Raw genomic sequence first — 18,151 nt, forward strand, 5'->3', positions numbered from 1 at the left:
ACTTTCGAGGTAATGAGAGGGTTATTTCATTGGTTTATCAGAGCATCCAAGCCATGGAGTCACCGTGACCAGGATCAAAGATACCATTAGACATCTATACAACTTGTTAGTAACCCATGGAGTGTAAGGTCTCCGACTCCATCTTACCATAAAGTCCCAATCTTCACCAAAGTCAAACACTGCATTCGGGGGCAGCTGGCTTTGGTCGACTTCATCCGTTTCCATCTCCGCTGCCGCAGATTCCAATATGGGTAGACATCTCTCCTCGGCTGCCTCTCCAGCTCTAATCATGAATTCGGCCAAGGCGTCCCCTGCAAGGCCCTTCAGGAGGCCTTGGATTTGTGCAGCTGCCACGCTAATTCCAAGGTAGCCCTTTATGTTGGTCTCTCCGGCCTCGATGCACCGTAGTGACCAAGTCTTTGAATCTTCCAGAGCACATAGCAAGTCCGATCTTAACGGCGCTGGGCATAAGCTATCTTCCTCTTGAAGCTGATTCTTTAGCTCGATTGCTATGATGAGGCTGGCCTGCCAAGCCACTGTTCGAAAGAAACCAAAGCCGCATATCGTGTAACGTGAGAATTCGTAACGGCTCGAAGCAAATGCATCATTGTCGGAGTGCGTATCTAGGGAAGACACGGACGAGGGAGGGTATGCCGCGCACCAGAGTTTGAACGAGGCTTCGACTGACACTTTGCGGGAGAAGGCGTAACATGTCTCGTGGAGTGACGGGCCGAGGAAGGGGAAATGGAGGGCTGAGACATAACGACGCATGATGAAGTCCGCTGCACATAGCTCAAATTGGGATGGCGAGCGTCCGGGAGCTGATTTACAGCCGTGAAGGGTTTGGGTCAAGGCCCTGTAAGAAGCCCTGAGTTCTGCATCGATTCGTATGGTTTCCTCGTAACTTCCCTGGGAACTGATGTTGTTTAGAAGTTTGGCAACATTGAGGCGCTCTGGGAAGGTTTTTCGCAAGGCTCTGGCGATGGACAGCTCCGTGAACTCGTGTTCCGGTCGGGGCGCAGGATCGTCTGCCAAAAGCTGATCATCATCAAAATTACCGGGAGGCTCGGTGTCGAAATCATTCAAAGATATGAGCGGAGGACTTCCAGAAGATAGGCTGGACTGTAAAGAAATCTCAAGAATAGTGTTCCACAAGCGTCGGCGCATCTCTGAAACGAACCTTGTTCTCTTCGACAGATGCACAGGGTCTCTATGTAGGCCCATGGACACGGCGGTTCTGTACAGCGAACCAGCGGCAACCCAAGGGGACTCACCACTGACCTGCACCATCTCTCGAGCAAGCAACAGCAAGATGTTGGTTTGTAGATACTGGATGCCCAACCGTGACTTGAATTCGGGCTCCGAGACCCAGGCTTGTGCCTCATAGATCCATCGGACGGCCGATACGCGCATCGAGAACTTTTCGTCGTAGGTCACAGCCCCTAAAGCTAGGACGAGCTTCAACTGAACGAGAAAAGATCGGTCGGGATCATCTCGGGAGGTATACAGAGCCTTGTACTGATTTCGGAAAGTCGGGACATGGAGGATTCGGTAGATTCTCTCTGTAGTTCGTAGGTAGCATTCGACGAGCTCATCTGTGACCCTTCTGGGGGGCAGTTGAGTCGTCAAAGATGTTGGCCAAGGAGGCGCTCGGCGCGCCTTGATGAGCCTTGCCAAAGCCTTGCACTTGATTAAGTAGGTGACAATGGGGGAATTTTCATGTGCATATCTCTCAAGCATCTCGTGCATATCCTTGAGCTGGTAGTTGTTAGTTTAGTATCACGGGAGAGAAGACCACACTCACCAACGTCATTGTGTAGACAAAATGGCTTTGCCCAAAAAGGCGGGTTTTATGTGAGATCCCACGTGTGATAGGCAAAGCTCGACCGAATATGTGACTTTCGGAGTAAAAATGAAAGGTGCCGCCTATTCGTGATGACGTTGTTTCTATGTTCGAGGTGGGCGTCGAAACCATCGACTGGGAGGACCCCGGAAGGCCCCTTGATAGCTGGTCTTCTAGTTGACGAACTCTGGACCTCAAAGCCTCGACCTCTTGACTGGATGGTGGGGTAGGTAAAGTAGACGCGCTTGTCAATGAGGGTTCCAAAGATGTTGCGGAGTGACTGGGAGCTGTCGAAGCGCTGCTCGTGTTGGAGGCTTGATCCTGGGATGTCGGCATGAATGCATCATGGACCTCTGTAGATATGGTGGGTGTATTGTGTGAAACAGAGTGACCGGGTTCAAAGCCTCGACTTCGCACCTGGAGAGGGTGGTTCTCATAGATGCAAGCATCATTTCTGGAGCGTACGCAGTTGCTGCAAGGGACCTCTCGGTTACACCGAATCTTGCGTTTTCTGCAAAGAGAGCATGAACTACAATGATGTGTAGCGCGTTAGCGGATGAGATCATTTGGCTAATGTTAGATCGTACACGGCTGGTCGTCTGCGGCGACGTTCGGGTTCACTCATCGTTGAGATCTTGATGGAGGTTGTTGGCAGGGTTCGGGCTTATCCAGACCGAGAGAACAACTGAAGCTTTGAAGAGAGTAAGCGATGAACCTCAGACGAAATAGCTACGGTTCGTCAAGACGAAGCGGAAATCCCGATCCCGATGTTGATTGACGGACATTCTTGCATTGATGTTTGCGACAACTCGGGCGGAGGAGATAGGGCAGGAATTGCGCTTTGGGTCACTATGGTCCGCCATTTGCCGACTCCGATCCCCGACTCCCGCTACACCCCGATTCTGATCCACAGTAAGGGGACTGTATCTCCGAATCTCTCTTGATCGAGAGTTGTATAAAATGGTAAAAGGATCTTGATTGTGAATGTTTGTAGTTCTTCAGCTTCAGTACTTACTCATATAAGAACTTTTAACTAGATAACTTATTATTGTTTGATTCTACTTCCTGTCTTTCTCTGGCCAAGCTCTGCCTTCTCACCACTTCCAACACACTTACAACACACTTACAACAACATGTCGACTACCAACCTCCGCAATCAAGATGAAAACTACACCACCAACTCCGTCAATGGCACTGATTCAGGAGAAATGGGAATCTCTTCCGACTCCTCTAATGCCAATCACCCTGGAGAAATGCCAGATGGTGGTCTGCAAGCCTGGCTTGTGGCCGCTGGAGGTGCATGCATCTTCTTCTCGTGCCTTGGCTTTGCCAATTCTTTTGGAGTCCTGCAAGAGTACTACATGACTCACCAACTCCGTGGAGAGTCAGCCGATAAGGTGGCCTGGATTGGATCCATGTCGACCTTCATCCAGTTCGCCGCAGGTGCCATAGGAGGGCCTATGTTCGATCGCTTTGGGGCGAGGGTAAGTTCTAGAACATGGCGAGCCGTTGATATAAAACTTACATTAACAATGAAAGGTTATTCGACCCGCCGCTCTGTGTTATATATTCGCCACCATGATGACTAGTCTCTGTACTAAGTATTGGCAGTTCATGCTCGCACAAGGCGTACTCATGGGCGTAGCTATGGCATTTATGCAGCTTCCTGCGTTTGCAGCTGTTTCGCAATACTTCGACAAGAAGCGAGCAGCTGCGTTTGGAGTCGTCGTCTCCGGCTCCTCGATCGGCGGAGTCGTGTTTCCAATCGCCTTGTCCAAAATGTTGAACGACTCCTCTATTGGATTCGGCTGGTCAGTCCGTATCATGGGGTTCGTCATGATACCGCTGATGGGGCTCTCATGCTTGACGGTCAAACCACGCCTGCCGCCGAGGACAACATCCTTCTTCATTGCTGAAGCGTTCAAGAACACGAGGTATCTTCTCCTGATAAGCTCGCTGTTCTTCATGTTCCTCGGCATGTTCACTCCCTTGTTCTTCATTCCGACATACGCCGTGACAAGAGGCATGAAGCCAGCATTAGCCTCATATTTGCTGGCAATAACCAACGCGGCCTCAACCTTTGGTCGGATCATTCCAGGTGTTCTCGCTGACAAGTACGGGCGGCTGAATATGTATACGCTGGGTGGGCTCAGCACTGGCATCGTTATCTTCTGCCTAAACGAGACCAAAAGCACACCCGCGCTGATTGTTTACGCTATCGTCTTTGGTTTCACTTCGGGCACGATTATCTCTGGAGCATCTGCAGCCTTTACTCTTGTGACAAAGGACTCTCGCGACAATGGGACATATATGGGGATGGGGATGGCGCTCAGTTCTTTTGCAGCCCTCATTGGCCCACCTGTGAACGGAGCACTGATTGACAAGTATGGAGGATTCTTTCAAGTTTCAGTATTCAGTGGTGTGATGTGTTTGGTTGGCGGGTTTGTGGGTTTGCTCACTAAGTTAACAACAACACAAGGAATTTTTGGAAACGTGTAGTAGGGGACGTCTTCCAGACGAGGAATCTTTTTATGCGTTTAGATAGTGAAGCACCCGGCTGCTTCTGAAAAGGGTTCACCTATTGTTAAATGAAGAAGACTGAACTCAATCTACGCAACAAGTTGTAAATGACCGTAACTGGCGAGGACCACACTACCCAGCGCCCCGCCCCCGATCCCTGTCTCTGACCCTGTCTCTTACTCTCTTATCCCTCGCGAGAGGTGGTTGGTAGAAGCTGCAGGGCTTCTTCGGCGAAGAATTCCCTGGCCGTGACAATTCGGAAGCGAGCCTCCAGTCGCCTCTGGCAAGGAAAGTCTGAACGCATTCGTATAGCCACAACCACCCAGCCATGGACCACAACTACTCCAACACGACCTATCCTGCTTGAGATCCCTCGCCGACACGCATTCAGAAAATCCTTCAAACCACCACCGTCTTAGAACTTGTATCGCGGGATGATACATCCGCCGCCAAAACTACACCCACACCATGCCTCTCGTAAGCCTCCTTGTCGTCCCTTGGTCCTGGGTGAGCAGGAACCACTAGCAAGACGAGGCAGAACTAGCCAGGTGGTAGTTTTTCGGGCCAGGAGGGACCAATATAATCCTCCCAGCCTGTTTCCCCTTCGCCAATTGCCACACAGTGCAAGGCTCGAATGTCTTCCTCGCTGCCTTGGTCGAATCTCATCCATCCAACCACACTTCCACTTTCCATGACCCCGAGAGTTTCGTTCTTCCCTATGTGAAGACCCTGTGAGATCCGCGCAACTGGGGCCAGGATTTCCAGGCAGTCTACGTTTAACGTAATGTCGCCATGTAATCGTAAATTTTCGCTTTGTTTGAGCCAGCCACGCTGACTCCCATACTGGATTCTCCCCGAGTAGGCCATTCAAGACCTTGATGGTACGTGCTATTTCTCGAACCTTATCGGAGTCATCGCCTCCCCGGAGCGCTTCCATAGCAGACTTCTGTGAAGGTGGTCTGCGAATATGCCGAACACGCTTTTTGTCCAGTAGAATTCCGCCAGTCGGGATTCGAGTCCCGAAATGACGATTGGCCTATCTTCCAATTTAGTAATGCCGAGGCCCGCATAGTTCATGAAGATGTCTTCAAATATTGGGTCCGAAAGACCGGGGTCAAAGTCGTGATGCGGTGCGAGGGAAATCCGAATCGCCTAGCCAGTTCAAGTGCCTAGTAGAGCCAGTAAGTGAATATTCGAACGCAATCCTTAGTCGGCAGTCCAATCGAATGTGCAGGTATTGAACAGAATATACTGAATGTTTCGAAAAGCTCTAATTATAAGGTATATTCATTTGGTGGAAGCGTGTGGAGGGGATCAGTGGCAACATACTCACCTCCATGCATTACGCAGGCATCCATCCCGAATTACTGATCCGCACTCCCAGTAGATCTGGTTACGGGTGAAATGGATGGCTCGATGTGATAGTGCGCGCTCCTGAAGCACCCACGCCCGTTGGCTCAAGGGCGCTTTCTCCACGTCCTCAATGAAACCTTGCTTCACTGTGCTAGCGTACACATGAAATGGACCATGTTCACTTGTCCCTGAAGACAGACAGAGTTCTTAACTGACTTGTGGCTAAGAAAGCCTTGCTTGCAGCTTTTGGCGGAGGTGGCGGCAATCGTGAAGTACGCCGAGGGAAAAACCGTCCTCATAAGTTTGGACTGACAAGCCCAATCGGACTCGTCATCCTGAATTATGCAGATGGAGTCGATCCAAAGGAAGTGTATTCCCAACTCCTTGGTAACTGCAATGGCATCCTGAAAGGTCTGGGGCAGTTCGTCCGGCTTGATATCGCTGCGACGCCCGAGTAGATTGTCCCTGATCGTCGAGAATGAGTTATCGTCTCCTCACCGATGTGATAAGGCCACAAATTTCCCTCTTTCGCCCTCTTCCGGGAGGTACAGGAGCAACTTGGCTGGGTCTCTGAGGTCGATTAGCCTTGTAGGTAGCCCAGAAGCCTCCAGAAAGATCTCTGCGTGATCCTTGTGGTTTTTATTGCAATCGTCGAGCCATTCCCGCATTAACAGAAAATATATCCGACTCATAGCTTCTGGGGCAGTAGAGAATCCCATTGTACATCCCTGAGACGCCGACTCAGAGTGTGGATCTGCATGCAGTTCTAGGTCCATGCGTTCAGGTCCTGCTTGAAGACTCAAAGACTACGGTCGCACCCCAAGAGTAAGCACACCAGGGTATTGGTCGTTGAGATGCTCGAAGAGGCCCACTAACAGACGGCAGAGCTCATAGCATTCTACGGATTTTCTGATGGAAGCCAAGTCGTTAAACGGTTGGTATTGCTCGGCTGAACAAGTGTTGATGGGAATGTTCCCATAACGCTCGCATAATCGGGAAACTGTTCAATTCCCTGTTGTAAGGGCTAAGCGAACGGTCTTGTTTGCGAAGGGAAAGAAAAATTCGGAATTGAGGCGTCCGTCAATGTGTATCTTTGATTCTCTTCACGCTCAGCTTCCATCCTAAGCGCTTCTACATACCGGCTCATACGAAACAATTCTGTTACACTCCGACGCGCCCCTGGCTCTTTTGGCGCAGTGAATTCTAGGATACGCTTTCCTATAAGTCCCGGAGATCCAAGAACCCGCTCTAATATTATAAAATCCTTTTAATCTTTTATATTTCTTATAATAAAATTTAGCCTAGTGCCTAATAAGATTATAAATTAAGCTATTAATATATATATATATATATTATTATACTTTTTAATTTAAATAATTATTTAAAAAATTAAGTATTTAAATATAAAAATATTAAAATTTAAAAAATTTAAAATTTTTAAATTAAAGGTTTATATTATATAAATAAGAAAAAATAAATTAAATAAAAAGATAATTTTAATATTAATTAAATTAAAAAAAATTTTAATTAATAAAAATAAATAAAAAGATTTTTTAAATAAAAATATCTATAAGATAATAGGCCTTAATAGCTAGATTAAGGTAAAATTATAAATTAAAGGTAAGTCTCTATTATATATAAAACTTTAATTTATTAAACTTTTTATAATAGCTTAGCTATAGAGATTTTAAGAGGTCTTATATATATAATCTCTAGCTAGGGTTATCCTAATTAGTTAGCAGCTTTAATAGCTGCCTTATATCTATATAATATAATTTATTATAATTATAATTTTAGTTTAAATAAAATAAAATAAAATAAAAATATAATATTTATATAATATAATAATATAAAAATAAAAACAAGTATAAAAATATTAATTAAGTAAAATAAATATAATTAAGTAAAATAATTATTAAAATTATTATTAAAAGTATTATTATTATTTAATTTTATACTACTTAAAATAGGGATTAAAGTATTATAATTAATATCTTAGTAATTTTAATAATAAAGGCTTTATACTTAAAGCTAGAAGTCTTAATAAGCTTAAATTAATAAGGTTTATTTATATAATTATTAATAGCTTTAATAATATAATAAAGCTAGCTCTATTTATAATAAATAGCTTATATCTTAACTAACTAAAGAGGTTAAAATCTCTTTTATATAATAGCTCTCCCCTTTAATATTAACCTTTTAATTATAATTCTTAATTACTTAAAGAAATTAAAATTACTTTTATTATCCTTATAAGAAGAGATTTAATTATAATTAATTAGTTAATTAATTAATTAATAAATAATATATTAAAGAAATTATAATAGCTTTTTATAAAAACGTTTAATTAAATAATTAAAATAATATAATTAATACTTATTAATATACCCTCTAATATAATTAAAATAACCTTAGCGAGGAAGTTTATAAGTTTTATAAAGATATAAAAAATATTTATAATAAGCTATAAATAATAATGATAAATAGAAGCCTTAAGAGTATTAATATAAATATATAATATAATAATTTACTATTAATTAAACTTATAATCTTTAGTTATATTATTTTTTTTTTATTTAGCTTTTTTTTACTTAATTATAATATTAATAATAGGTTTAATTTCTTTAAAAAAAAGCTTTTTTTATTAAAAGCTCTTAAAAAAAAGCTATAAGAAGAGAAATATCTTATTAATAAAGATATTAAATTCCTTAAGGACTTAGAAAATAATACTTAATATAAGGCATAGGTTATAATATTTATAATAATTATAAAGACTTTTTATATTACTAAATAAAAGGATTAAAGAAATTAGCTAGCTAGGATCTAGCTATATAGCTATAGGCATAATATTAGGAAATAAGGGTTATTAGTATTATAGGTTTTAGAGGGATTAATTCCTAGAGTTACTATTAGAGTTCTATAAACCTAAAAAGAGTTAGCGCTAAGGCTTAGCACTAGACTTAGAGATAAATAGAGGTCTATAAGTTTAATTAATTAAACTTATCTAATTAAATATATAATATATATATCTTAGCATATATAAATATATAAATAATAATAATTTTAATAATAAGAGGTTTTATAATAACTTATTAAAATATAGCTTTATAAAAAGCTATTTAATTATAATTTTTATTAAAAGTTTATTATATATTATTTAATAATAATTAGTTTTTTAATAAAATAATTAAAAAATAATAAAAATAAAAAAAAATAAAAAACTTTAATTAATATATAAAGGTTAATTATATTTATAAAAGCCTAAAATATACTTTTTATTTTATAATGATTTTTTATTATTAAAAGTTATTAAGATTAATTAAAATTAAAATAAATATATTAATTAAAATAATCTTAGGTATTTTTACTTAATTAATAAACTCTTAATAATAACTTATTATTTATTAACTATAAAAGCTTTAAGATATAAAATAATATTAGGCTATAAGGTAATAAAAATTATTAGTTATAATTATTAGCCTTAAATATTAGAGTTATTATTTATAAGGCCTTTTAGAGAAATTTTTAATTTTTATTAATTATTAAGTCTTTATAGGTAGTATAAAAATATTATTAAAGGAGCTAAGAGGTAAATTAATGAAATAAGTCTATAAATTCTTTACTTTTAATTTTAATATTTAATATTAGCCTAAGAATAAAAACCTTATTAATAGCTTATTAAAGTAATTAAATTATATAAAGAGAAAAATATTATATAAAAATATATTTCTTATATTAACTAAGAAATTAACTTTCTTTTATAAGTTATTATTAAAGCTTTAATATATTATTATTAGCCTCAAAAGTAAGACCTAAGTTATAATTATATATATATATATTATTAAGGTAATAATAAAAGGCCTTATTTCTTATAATAAATATATATTAAAAAAGAATACTTATTATATTATATTTATAATTATTACTAAGCGCTAAAAAGCTAAGTATAAAAAGATTATTATATTATAAATTACTTAAAAATATAAAGCTTTAATTAAGTCTTTAAGAGATTACTTATGGCTAAGGTTATTATTTTAAAGTAATATATTTTATATCTTATTATTATCTTAGAGGAATTTCTTATTTTTTTACATAAACTATTTTTAGGTAAGTATTATTATTTTACTTAATTCAAGCTTTTTATTTATCATTTAGTATTTATTAAATTATAAATAAAAACCCCTAATAAAATAAAGGATAAAAGAGTTAATACTTCCTTCTAGCAATATATGCGATAATATAGTAAATAATAATTAGTTCTTATATACCTTTTGAAATATAGCTAAAAATAGCTATAAAAAGGAATTTAACTATTATATTTGCTATATTAATTATATCTTTAATCTTATTTATTATATAAGATATTCTTTAAGAATATTTAAATACTAATTTTTCTAATTTATCCTTTAATATATATTGTTTATCTATAAAAACACTTTATTTATAGATAATAATTTAGGAAAAAACTAATTTCAAAAAAGAATTTAGTTCTTTAAGTTATAAAAATACATATAAAATTGAAGCTATTTTAATTTATATCCTTATTAACTTATGTACAGCCTTAATAGCCTAATTACGCTATATTATTATAATTATAAAATAGAATAATACTATAAAAAAACTATTCTTAGAGGGAATAAAAAAGGAAATAAAATATAAAGCTTTACTTAGTAATTTTAATATTTAATTTATTTCTTTAGGTATATTTGTTTCTCTTTTTTTCTTTTTTCTTAATTATTCTTATTATTAACATATATACTAAGTAACTATATAAATAATATAACCCGCTAGAATTCTACTTATAATATAGTTTGTATAGCTCTTATCTTAAAAGAGCTTATTAATTATATTATTAAAATAGCTTTTAATAAGGAGGTAAAAGCTATTACTTTTAATAACTTAGATTAAATAACTTTAAAAGACTTAAAATCTATTTTTTAAGTCTTTTAAAGCTTTTATTAAGCTACAAGAATAAGTTTATTTAACTATGCCTAAGGGGCTATTATATATTTATATATTACATAGTAACCTAGAAAAATTAAAAAAGAACTTTATTTAGTAATTAAAATCACTAAATAAAGTAAGTATTTTATTCTATTATTTATTTATTTATTATTAATTTACTTATATTATTATTATACTAATTATTTTAATACTATTATACAAAGCATAGAAAAGCTATAAGAAATTTTACCTTAAATAATATATATTAAATTATAAAAATATATATATAAAGTTTTAGATATTATATCTATAAATTTAAAATAAATTAGGCTTTTATTCTTATAAACCCTTTAAACATTAAGCTTATTTAAATATATTTTAGTCTTATTAAGAGATTGTATTATTATTTTAATATTATCTAAAATATACTTATATTCTTTAAATAAAAATAGAAAAAATAAGTTAAATATATATTTAAAGTATCTTTAAAAAAAATTAGTTTATTTATTTATAATATATATTTATTGAACTCATATAATATACTAAAGGCTAAAAAAGGATATTTAAAGCTTAATTAATTTATTAATAAATTAAGTATAGATTTTATTCATAAAAGCTTTCTTTTTAAAGACATAAACATAAATTTTAAGAAAGAATTTTATATTAATAATTTAAATAAGATTAAGAAATATAATCTTTATTTAACTAAAAATAATAAAGCAAGATATATTTATAACCTTAACTTTTATAGTTTATTTTATATTAAATATAAAAGGGATTATATTTTGTTATTATAGAAAATATATATAATTATGTTTCTTGGTTTATTTATCTTAGCTAGGTATTATTTAGCTATTTTTATTACTTTTATTTATATAAAAAAGGTTTTTTTTATTTCAAAATTAAATTTCTTTTAAATTAAATAGCTAATTTTGTTAAAAAGCTAAGATATTTAGGACTTAGATAGGTTAGTTATTAAATTAATTATTAAAGATAGTAATGCTAAAGAGGGCGAAAGAGAGCTAAAAATAAGGAAAGGGATAAAATTATTAAAGAGGAGCTAATTAAGATAGAAAATAAGCTTATTAAGGATAAATATTTATATTAAATAATAAACATATGAATAACCCTGTAGTATTTAGATAATATATGGTTATTTATATTAATAGTATTTATATAAATTTTTTTTTCTTATTGTAGCTATTTTTTAGGGCTAATTAAAGCTTTTTTTATCTTGATATTATTTTAAGAGTTAAATTAAAGCCTTTAGATATGTAATTTTTAATTTATTTAGATAGCGCTTATTAAGTAAGATAGCCCTAGGGTTATGGTTTTATATATATAAGCAAAACAAGGCTATTTATTCTTAATTCTTATTTATTATTATTAAGGCTCTATATTTAATTAAAAATAAACAAATATTTTTTAATAATATAATTATAATAATAAGCCTTATTATAATAAAAAAAATTTATATTTTAATTATTTTTTTAATAATAGGCTAAGATTAGGGTTATTATATAATATATATTCTTAATATTTTAATTTATATTATATTACTATTTAACTATAAATAGGGGCTCTTTTATATTACTTATAGTATTTTCTATCTTAGTCCTCTTTAAAGAGTTTAATTAGAGTTTCTAAAATATGTAATTTTTTAATATTTTTTATATAGCTTAATAAGCTATATAAAATCAATGTAAAATATTTTATATAAGGTATTATATATAGTCTTATTAAGAAGGTTATTTATAGAAGCTTAATAAGATTATATAAGTAATTATAATTTAAATATGTAGTTTTTTTATATATAAGTAATTTATTTAGTAACTAAAGGTTAACTTTTTAGTCTAACTAAAAAATCTTAGTCTTACTCTTAGTTATTATTTAGTTTAACTAAAAATCCTTAGTTATAAATAGCTGTTAACTTTAATCTAATTAAAATCTTTTATTAAAATTATAAAGTAAATTTAATTAGTTTATAACTAAAAAATTTGTGATTTTTTAAATATTATTAATCTTAGTTAATTAGTTAATAGATTAATTACTAGCTAGATCATAAACCTAGGGTATAATATATATTTTATATTTACTTTATAATAAGGCCTTTAGGAGTTATTATTTTTAATTTGTAACGATTGTGTGTATTCCTAAGGGATAAACTAGTCGTGCTGGGTTTATATTGGCAGAGAGTGCTAGGCATAGTCTAAGCAATGGGGTATAAGTTATATCTAATAATATACTTAAAGGTATTAAGTATAACTAAGTTATATTAATAGTTACTATAGCTATTATATAAGAAAGTATAATAAGTATATTCTATATACTTATAGTTATTTCTTTAGACTAATATTCTCTAGGTTTAATCTAAGGTAAAACTAATATATTTAATATTTAGTCTTAGGACTAATATAAATAATATTTAGTCCCTTTAGTCCCTTACTTAATTAAAGTATTTCTACTATGCTTTCTCGCCTAGCCTATATTATAGTTATAATATAAGGTTCCCCCTCTATTAGTTTTATCTTTAAGACTAGTTTTAGTAATTAAGTATTATTAATAAGTAACTCTAATTTATAAAAATCTCTTTTTATTAATATAATATTAAGCTAAGTTTCTAAGTATATTTCTTTATAAAAACTTTTTAAAGTATAGAGTCTTTTTATTTATATTAAGGCTTTTAGCTCTAAAATTATATCTTATATTTATTATTTCTATTAAGGCTTATCCTATAAGGTAGTCTTTAATTATTTTAATTATTATTTTAATTATATTAATATAAAGGTTATATATAATAGGGCTAATATAGCTTCCTTCTATAAGTATATATTAATACTTCTTTGCGGCTATTAGTTAATCTTTTATAGTCGCAAAAAATATCTAAGAGTATAAATATCTAGAAAATAAGGAGGCTAAGGTAAAAATTACCTTAAAGGAGGTAATAGCTAAACTTACTTATATTTAGAAATAGAAGAGGTTACTTAAAGTATATAGTAATAAGGCTTTTAAGTATAGCTTTTATGCCTTAGAGGAGTTAGGTAAGCTCTATAAGGAGTTATTTACTATTATAGAGGTATATTCCTTTAGGGCTATTAATTTAATTAATTAGAATACTATTAATCTTAATAAGCCTATACTTAGCGTTATTAATAGAAGTTCTTTAAAAGGTATTATATATTAATAAGGTATTTTAGGGGTTATTATATATTTTCTAAGTCTAAGTAATCTTTTTATTTAATAAAATATATTATTTTATTATTAATTTTATTTATATTAAGGATAATTTCTATAATATATTCTTCTAGCCTATTAACTTCTATCTCTAATTTATTATTAATTTTAACTTAAATAGTTTTTTTTATTAATTTAAGTAATAAAATATAAAAAATTAGGTAAAACTTAATCTTAGGTAATAAGTTTAGTTTATAATTATATTTTAAGATTTTTTATTTAATTTTATAGGGTTTAATATACTTATAATTAAGATTTTTATTTTATTATTTTATTTTAATATTTTTTATTATAAGATAGATTATATCTTTCTCTAAGAAAATTAATCTCTTAATTCTTTTCTTATTAATATATTTTATTATTTTATTTTTACTAAATTTAAGTTTTATTTATATTTCTTTATATAGGTTCTTTAATTAATTATTAATAAAGATTACTTTAGGGTTAATAACTATATCTCTTATTTATTAGTAGGCATTTAGTATAAACCTAAAGTTAGCATAAATTAATATAATTTTTATGCTTTTATTTATTACTATATTATAGGCTAATTATATAGCTAATAGCTTCTTAACTTAGTTAATTTATTTATAATTAATATAGTATTAAAGGTATTATTCTAGTATTTAGTTTATATATTTAGTTTACCTATTTATTTCCTTATAATAAGCTATAGAGAGTTTATAATTAATTCTTAAGTATCTTATAAGGCTTTATTAGAATTTTAAAGTAAATAATAATCCTTAATTTATAATAATTTTAAGTAATATATTATATATTTTAGTAATATAAAAATAAAAAAGATATATAAATTTTTTAATTATTATTAATTCTCTATAAAATATAAAATAGGAAAATTTTATAAGTTTATTTATAATAATAAGAATATTACTATAGAAGTTTTTAATAATTAGTTTTTCTAATAAGGGTAATTTAGTAATAAAATCTATAGTAATTAAGTCCTATAGTTATTATATAATTAGGAGTAGTTATAACTTATTATAAGGTTTATAGTATTATGCCTTAGTTTTTATATAGAGGTTATATTATTTAATGATTATTATAATTATTTTTATTATATTAGGGAAGGTAAATATTATCTTAACTTATTTTAGGGTTTTATTAATTTCTTAATATTTATATAATAGGTAATTATATATTTTATATATAAGTTTATAATATAGTTTATTTAGGATTTATTATTTATTAGCTTTTATATTATCTAGGAATTATATATTATATTTTTAGATTTATTTTAAGAATTAATTTCTTTATTTTATTATATAGGTACTTTTAATAATAATATAAAATATCCTTATAACTTAGTTATATTTATATAATTTTAATAAGTCCTTATCTCTTAGCTATATATTATTATAGTATATTTTATCATTAAGGTAGCTTTTAGGTCTTATACTAAGGTTTTCTTAATAAAAATATTAATATATTATTTCTTAGAAATCTCTATTATTAAGTTTTTTATTACATTTTACTATCTAATAGTAGTATTTAATAAATTCTTTTATATATTTCTAAGGTATAAAAATATATTTCTAATATATAATTATTTCTTATTAGCTTCTTACTTAGTCTATTTATCTAATTATAAGTCTCCTAAGTTCTCTAGGGGTATTATTAGTAATAATCTTATCTTTTTATTTATTTATTAAGTAATATAATAATATTTATTATTTAATATAAGTAATTATTTATTACTTTAGGTATCTTTCTTATATAAACTATAAAAGCTATTCTTTTACTTTAATCTTTATAATATCTAAGTTAGGTTATTAGTTAATAATATCTACCTTATTATTCTTTATTTTTTTAATATAAATAATAATATAATTAAATTCTAAAAGATATTTAATATATTATGGTTATTATTTACTAAGTTCTTAGGTTTTTGCGAAATAAGTAATATTCTTATAATTTATATATACCTTAATCTAGTATTTACTTCTAAAGAAATAATATTAAAATTCCTTAAAGGTATTAATTATCGCGAGGAATTCTTTATTATAAATAAAGTAATAAAGTTTTACTCCATATAACTTATAGGAGTAAAATATAATAAGGTATAGAAGTCCTTTAGTATCTTATTATTTAATCTAGGCGCCTAATATAAAATCTAAGATATTTATTTTAAGTTTAATTTATTAAGATAAGTTAAATATCTTAAGTATTTATTTACTTAGGATAAGTTCTTTATTTATATTAAAGGCTTTTCTTATTTTATCTCTAAATATAAATATTTTATCTTTCTTTATAAGATTAATTAGTAATATAATAATTTTCCTAAATTATTAAAGGAATCTTTAATAATAATTAATAAAGCTAAGAAAGGCTTATATTTCCTTAATATTTATTAGTTCCTTTTAATCCCTAATTACTAAGACCTTCTTAGGGTCTATATATATTTTATTATAAGAAATAATATATCTAAGAAATTTTACCTCTATAGCATAAAACTTACTTTTCTTAGGTTTTATTAATAAATTAATATCTTATAGTATTTATAGTACTTTATAGATATATTTTATATATTTTTTTTCTATTTTAAAAAAGATAAAAATATTATTTAAGTAATATATAATAAATATATCTAGGTATTTTTATAATATATTATTAATTATTTATTAAAATATAATAGGTATATTAATAAGTCTAAAAGGTATAATAAGGTACTTAAATAGTCTATACTTAGTATAAAAAGTAGTTTTTTATTTATATCTTTTTTTAATCTAAACTAGGTTATAAGCTCCTTTAAGGTTAAGCGCTATAAAGTATTTTATTTTAAATAATTAATCCTTTAACTCGCTAATAAGGGGTAATAATATATAATCTTTAATTATAATAGCATTAAGTATCCTAAAGTTAATATAAAATTAGAGCTTTTTATTTTTTTTTAGGATAAATATAATAAGGTATTTAATAAATAACTTACTTTTCTTAATATATTCTTTTTATAGTATTTCTTTAATATATTCCTTTAATATTAATAATTATACCTTATTAAGTAAGTAAAGTTTACTAAAGCTAGGTTACTTCCTATTAATAAACTTAATTTTTAAATTATAATATATATATAGTAATAGGCCTATCTTAAGTTTTTCTATAAAGAGTTTCTTATAAATCTAATATTAAAGTAAGATATTCTTAAGTTATTTATTTTTTAATATTTTCTTAATTTATTTAAGGTTTTTTTTTTAATTAATAGAATTATTATATAATATATATAATTATTTATTAGTTTTATTATTTCTATTTATTATAGTATTTATATTATATCCTTTTAGGTAGAGAGATATCTTATATATGCCTTTGCCTAACTTCTCTAGTATTTTTAGTAGAAGTTTAAGATCTTATATCTAAGTTATTATTTAATATAAAAGGTATCTTATTATTAAAAGAAAGTACCTAGCTAGTTCTCTAGTTAAAATATAGGTTAAATTAATATAATTATAAGTACTTAAGTATAAGATTATATTGCTTATTTAATATAATATTAAATAATATCCTTTAGTTCTTTTTTTTAATAAATACTTTATAGTAATTAATCTCGCTATTAATAATACTATTATTATAATTAAAAGGGGTTACTTCTAAGTTAATAACTAAGCAAGGTATTTATTTATACCTTTATAGTAGCTTAAGCTTATTTATTATTATTAGGTTAAAATAATTCTACTTAGCTCTATTATTTACTAAAGTATTTAATTATTTTCTCTTAACTTATATTTTTAGTTCTAAGTAGTATTACTTATATACTCTATTTATAGAGTAAAGGGCCTTCTAGGGTAATTCTTATCCTTATTTATCTATTTATTGCCTTATATTAGATAGGCTATTTAGTTTTTTAATATTATATAGCCTAAATAATTAAACTTATATTTACTATTTATATAGGCTTTATAATTATAGTTATTTACTTAGCTATTAATTTATTCTTAATAACTTTATTTTATAGCCTTATTATTATTATAGGTATAATCTAGCTATTAGGTTTTTAGGTAGACTTTATTAAGGTCTTTATGCTAGATATAGTTAGTATATTCTTATAGGACCTTATTTATAGGTCTATAGTCTTTTTTAAGGTATAATTAAATGCCTTTATATTATTCCTTATTAATAGCATTTTCTTAGTAAGTTAAGAAATTAAATCTTTTCTTTGCTATATATTTTAGCTAGTTATATATAGCTAATACCTATTATCTATATTATAGGTATATTTCCTCGTAGTAAAGGGTTATTTCT

The 18,151-nt window shown here is 29.3% G+C and overlaps 2 protein-coding genes across 2 annotated transcripts; one reads left to right on the top strand and one right to left on the bottom strand.

Annotated features, from left to right (window-relative positions):
- Positions 1-37: 37 nt before the first annotated feature.
- NCS54_01054400 (Zn(2)-C6 fungal-type domain-containing protein) lies at positions 38-2,468 on the bottom strand (the record flags this gene model as incomplete). Its single annotated transcript, XM_053155848.1, has 4 exons — positions 38-94; positions 148-1,758; positions 2,037-2,157; positions 2,431-2,468. The coding sequence occupies 4 exons, from the start codon at positions 2,466-2,468 to the stop codon at positions 38-40; spliced, it is 1,827 nt and encodes a 608-aa protein (XP_053011823.1).
- Positions 2,469-2,976: 508 nt separating this feature from the next.
- On the top strand, positions 2,977-4,342 carry NCS54_01054500 (MFS domain-containing protein; the record flags this gene model as incomplete). Its single annotated transcript, XM_053155849.1, has 2 exons — positions 2,977-3,327; positions 3,383-4,342. 2 exons carry the CDS (start codon positions 2,977-2,979, stop codon positions 4,340-4,342), a joined length of 1,311 nt encoding a protein of 436 aa, XP_053011824.1.
- Between the last annotated feature and the right edge of the window lie 13,809 nt (positions 4,343-18,151).

This window comes from Fusarium falciforme, chromosome 8 (assembly GCF_026873545.1).
Source record: "Fusarium falciforme chromosome 8, complete sequence".
Taxonomy (NCBI): Eukaryota; Fungi; Ascomycota; class Sordariomycetes; order Hypocreales; family Nectriaceae; genus Fusarium; species Fusarium falciforme.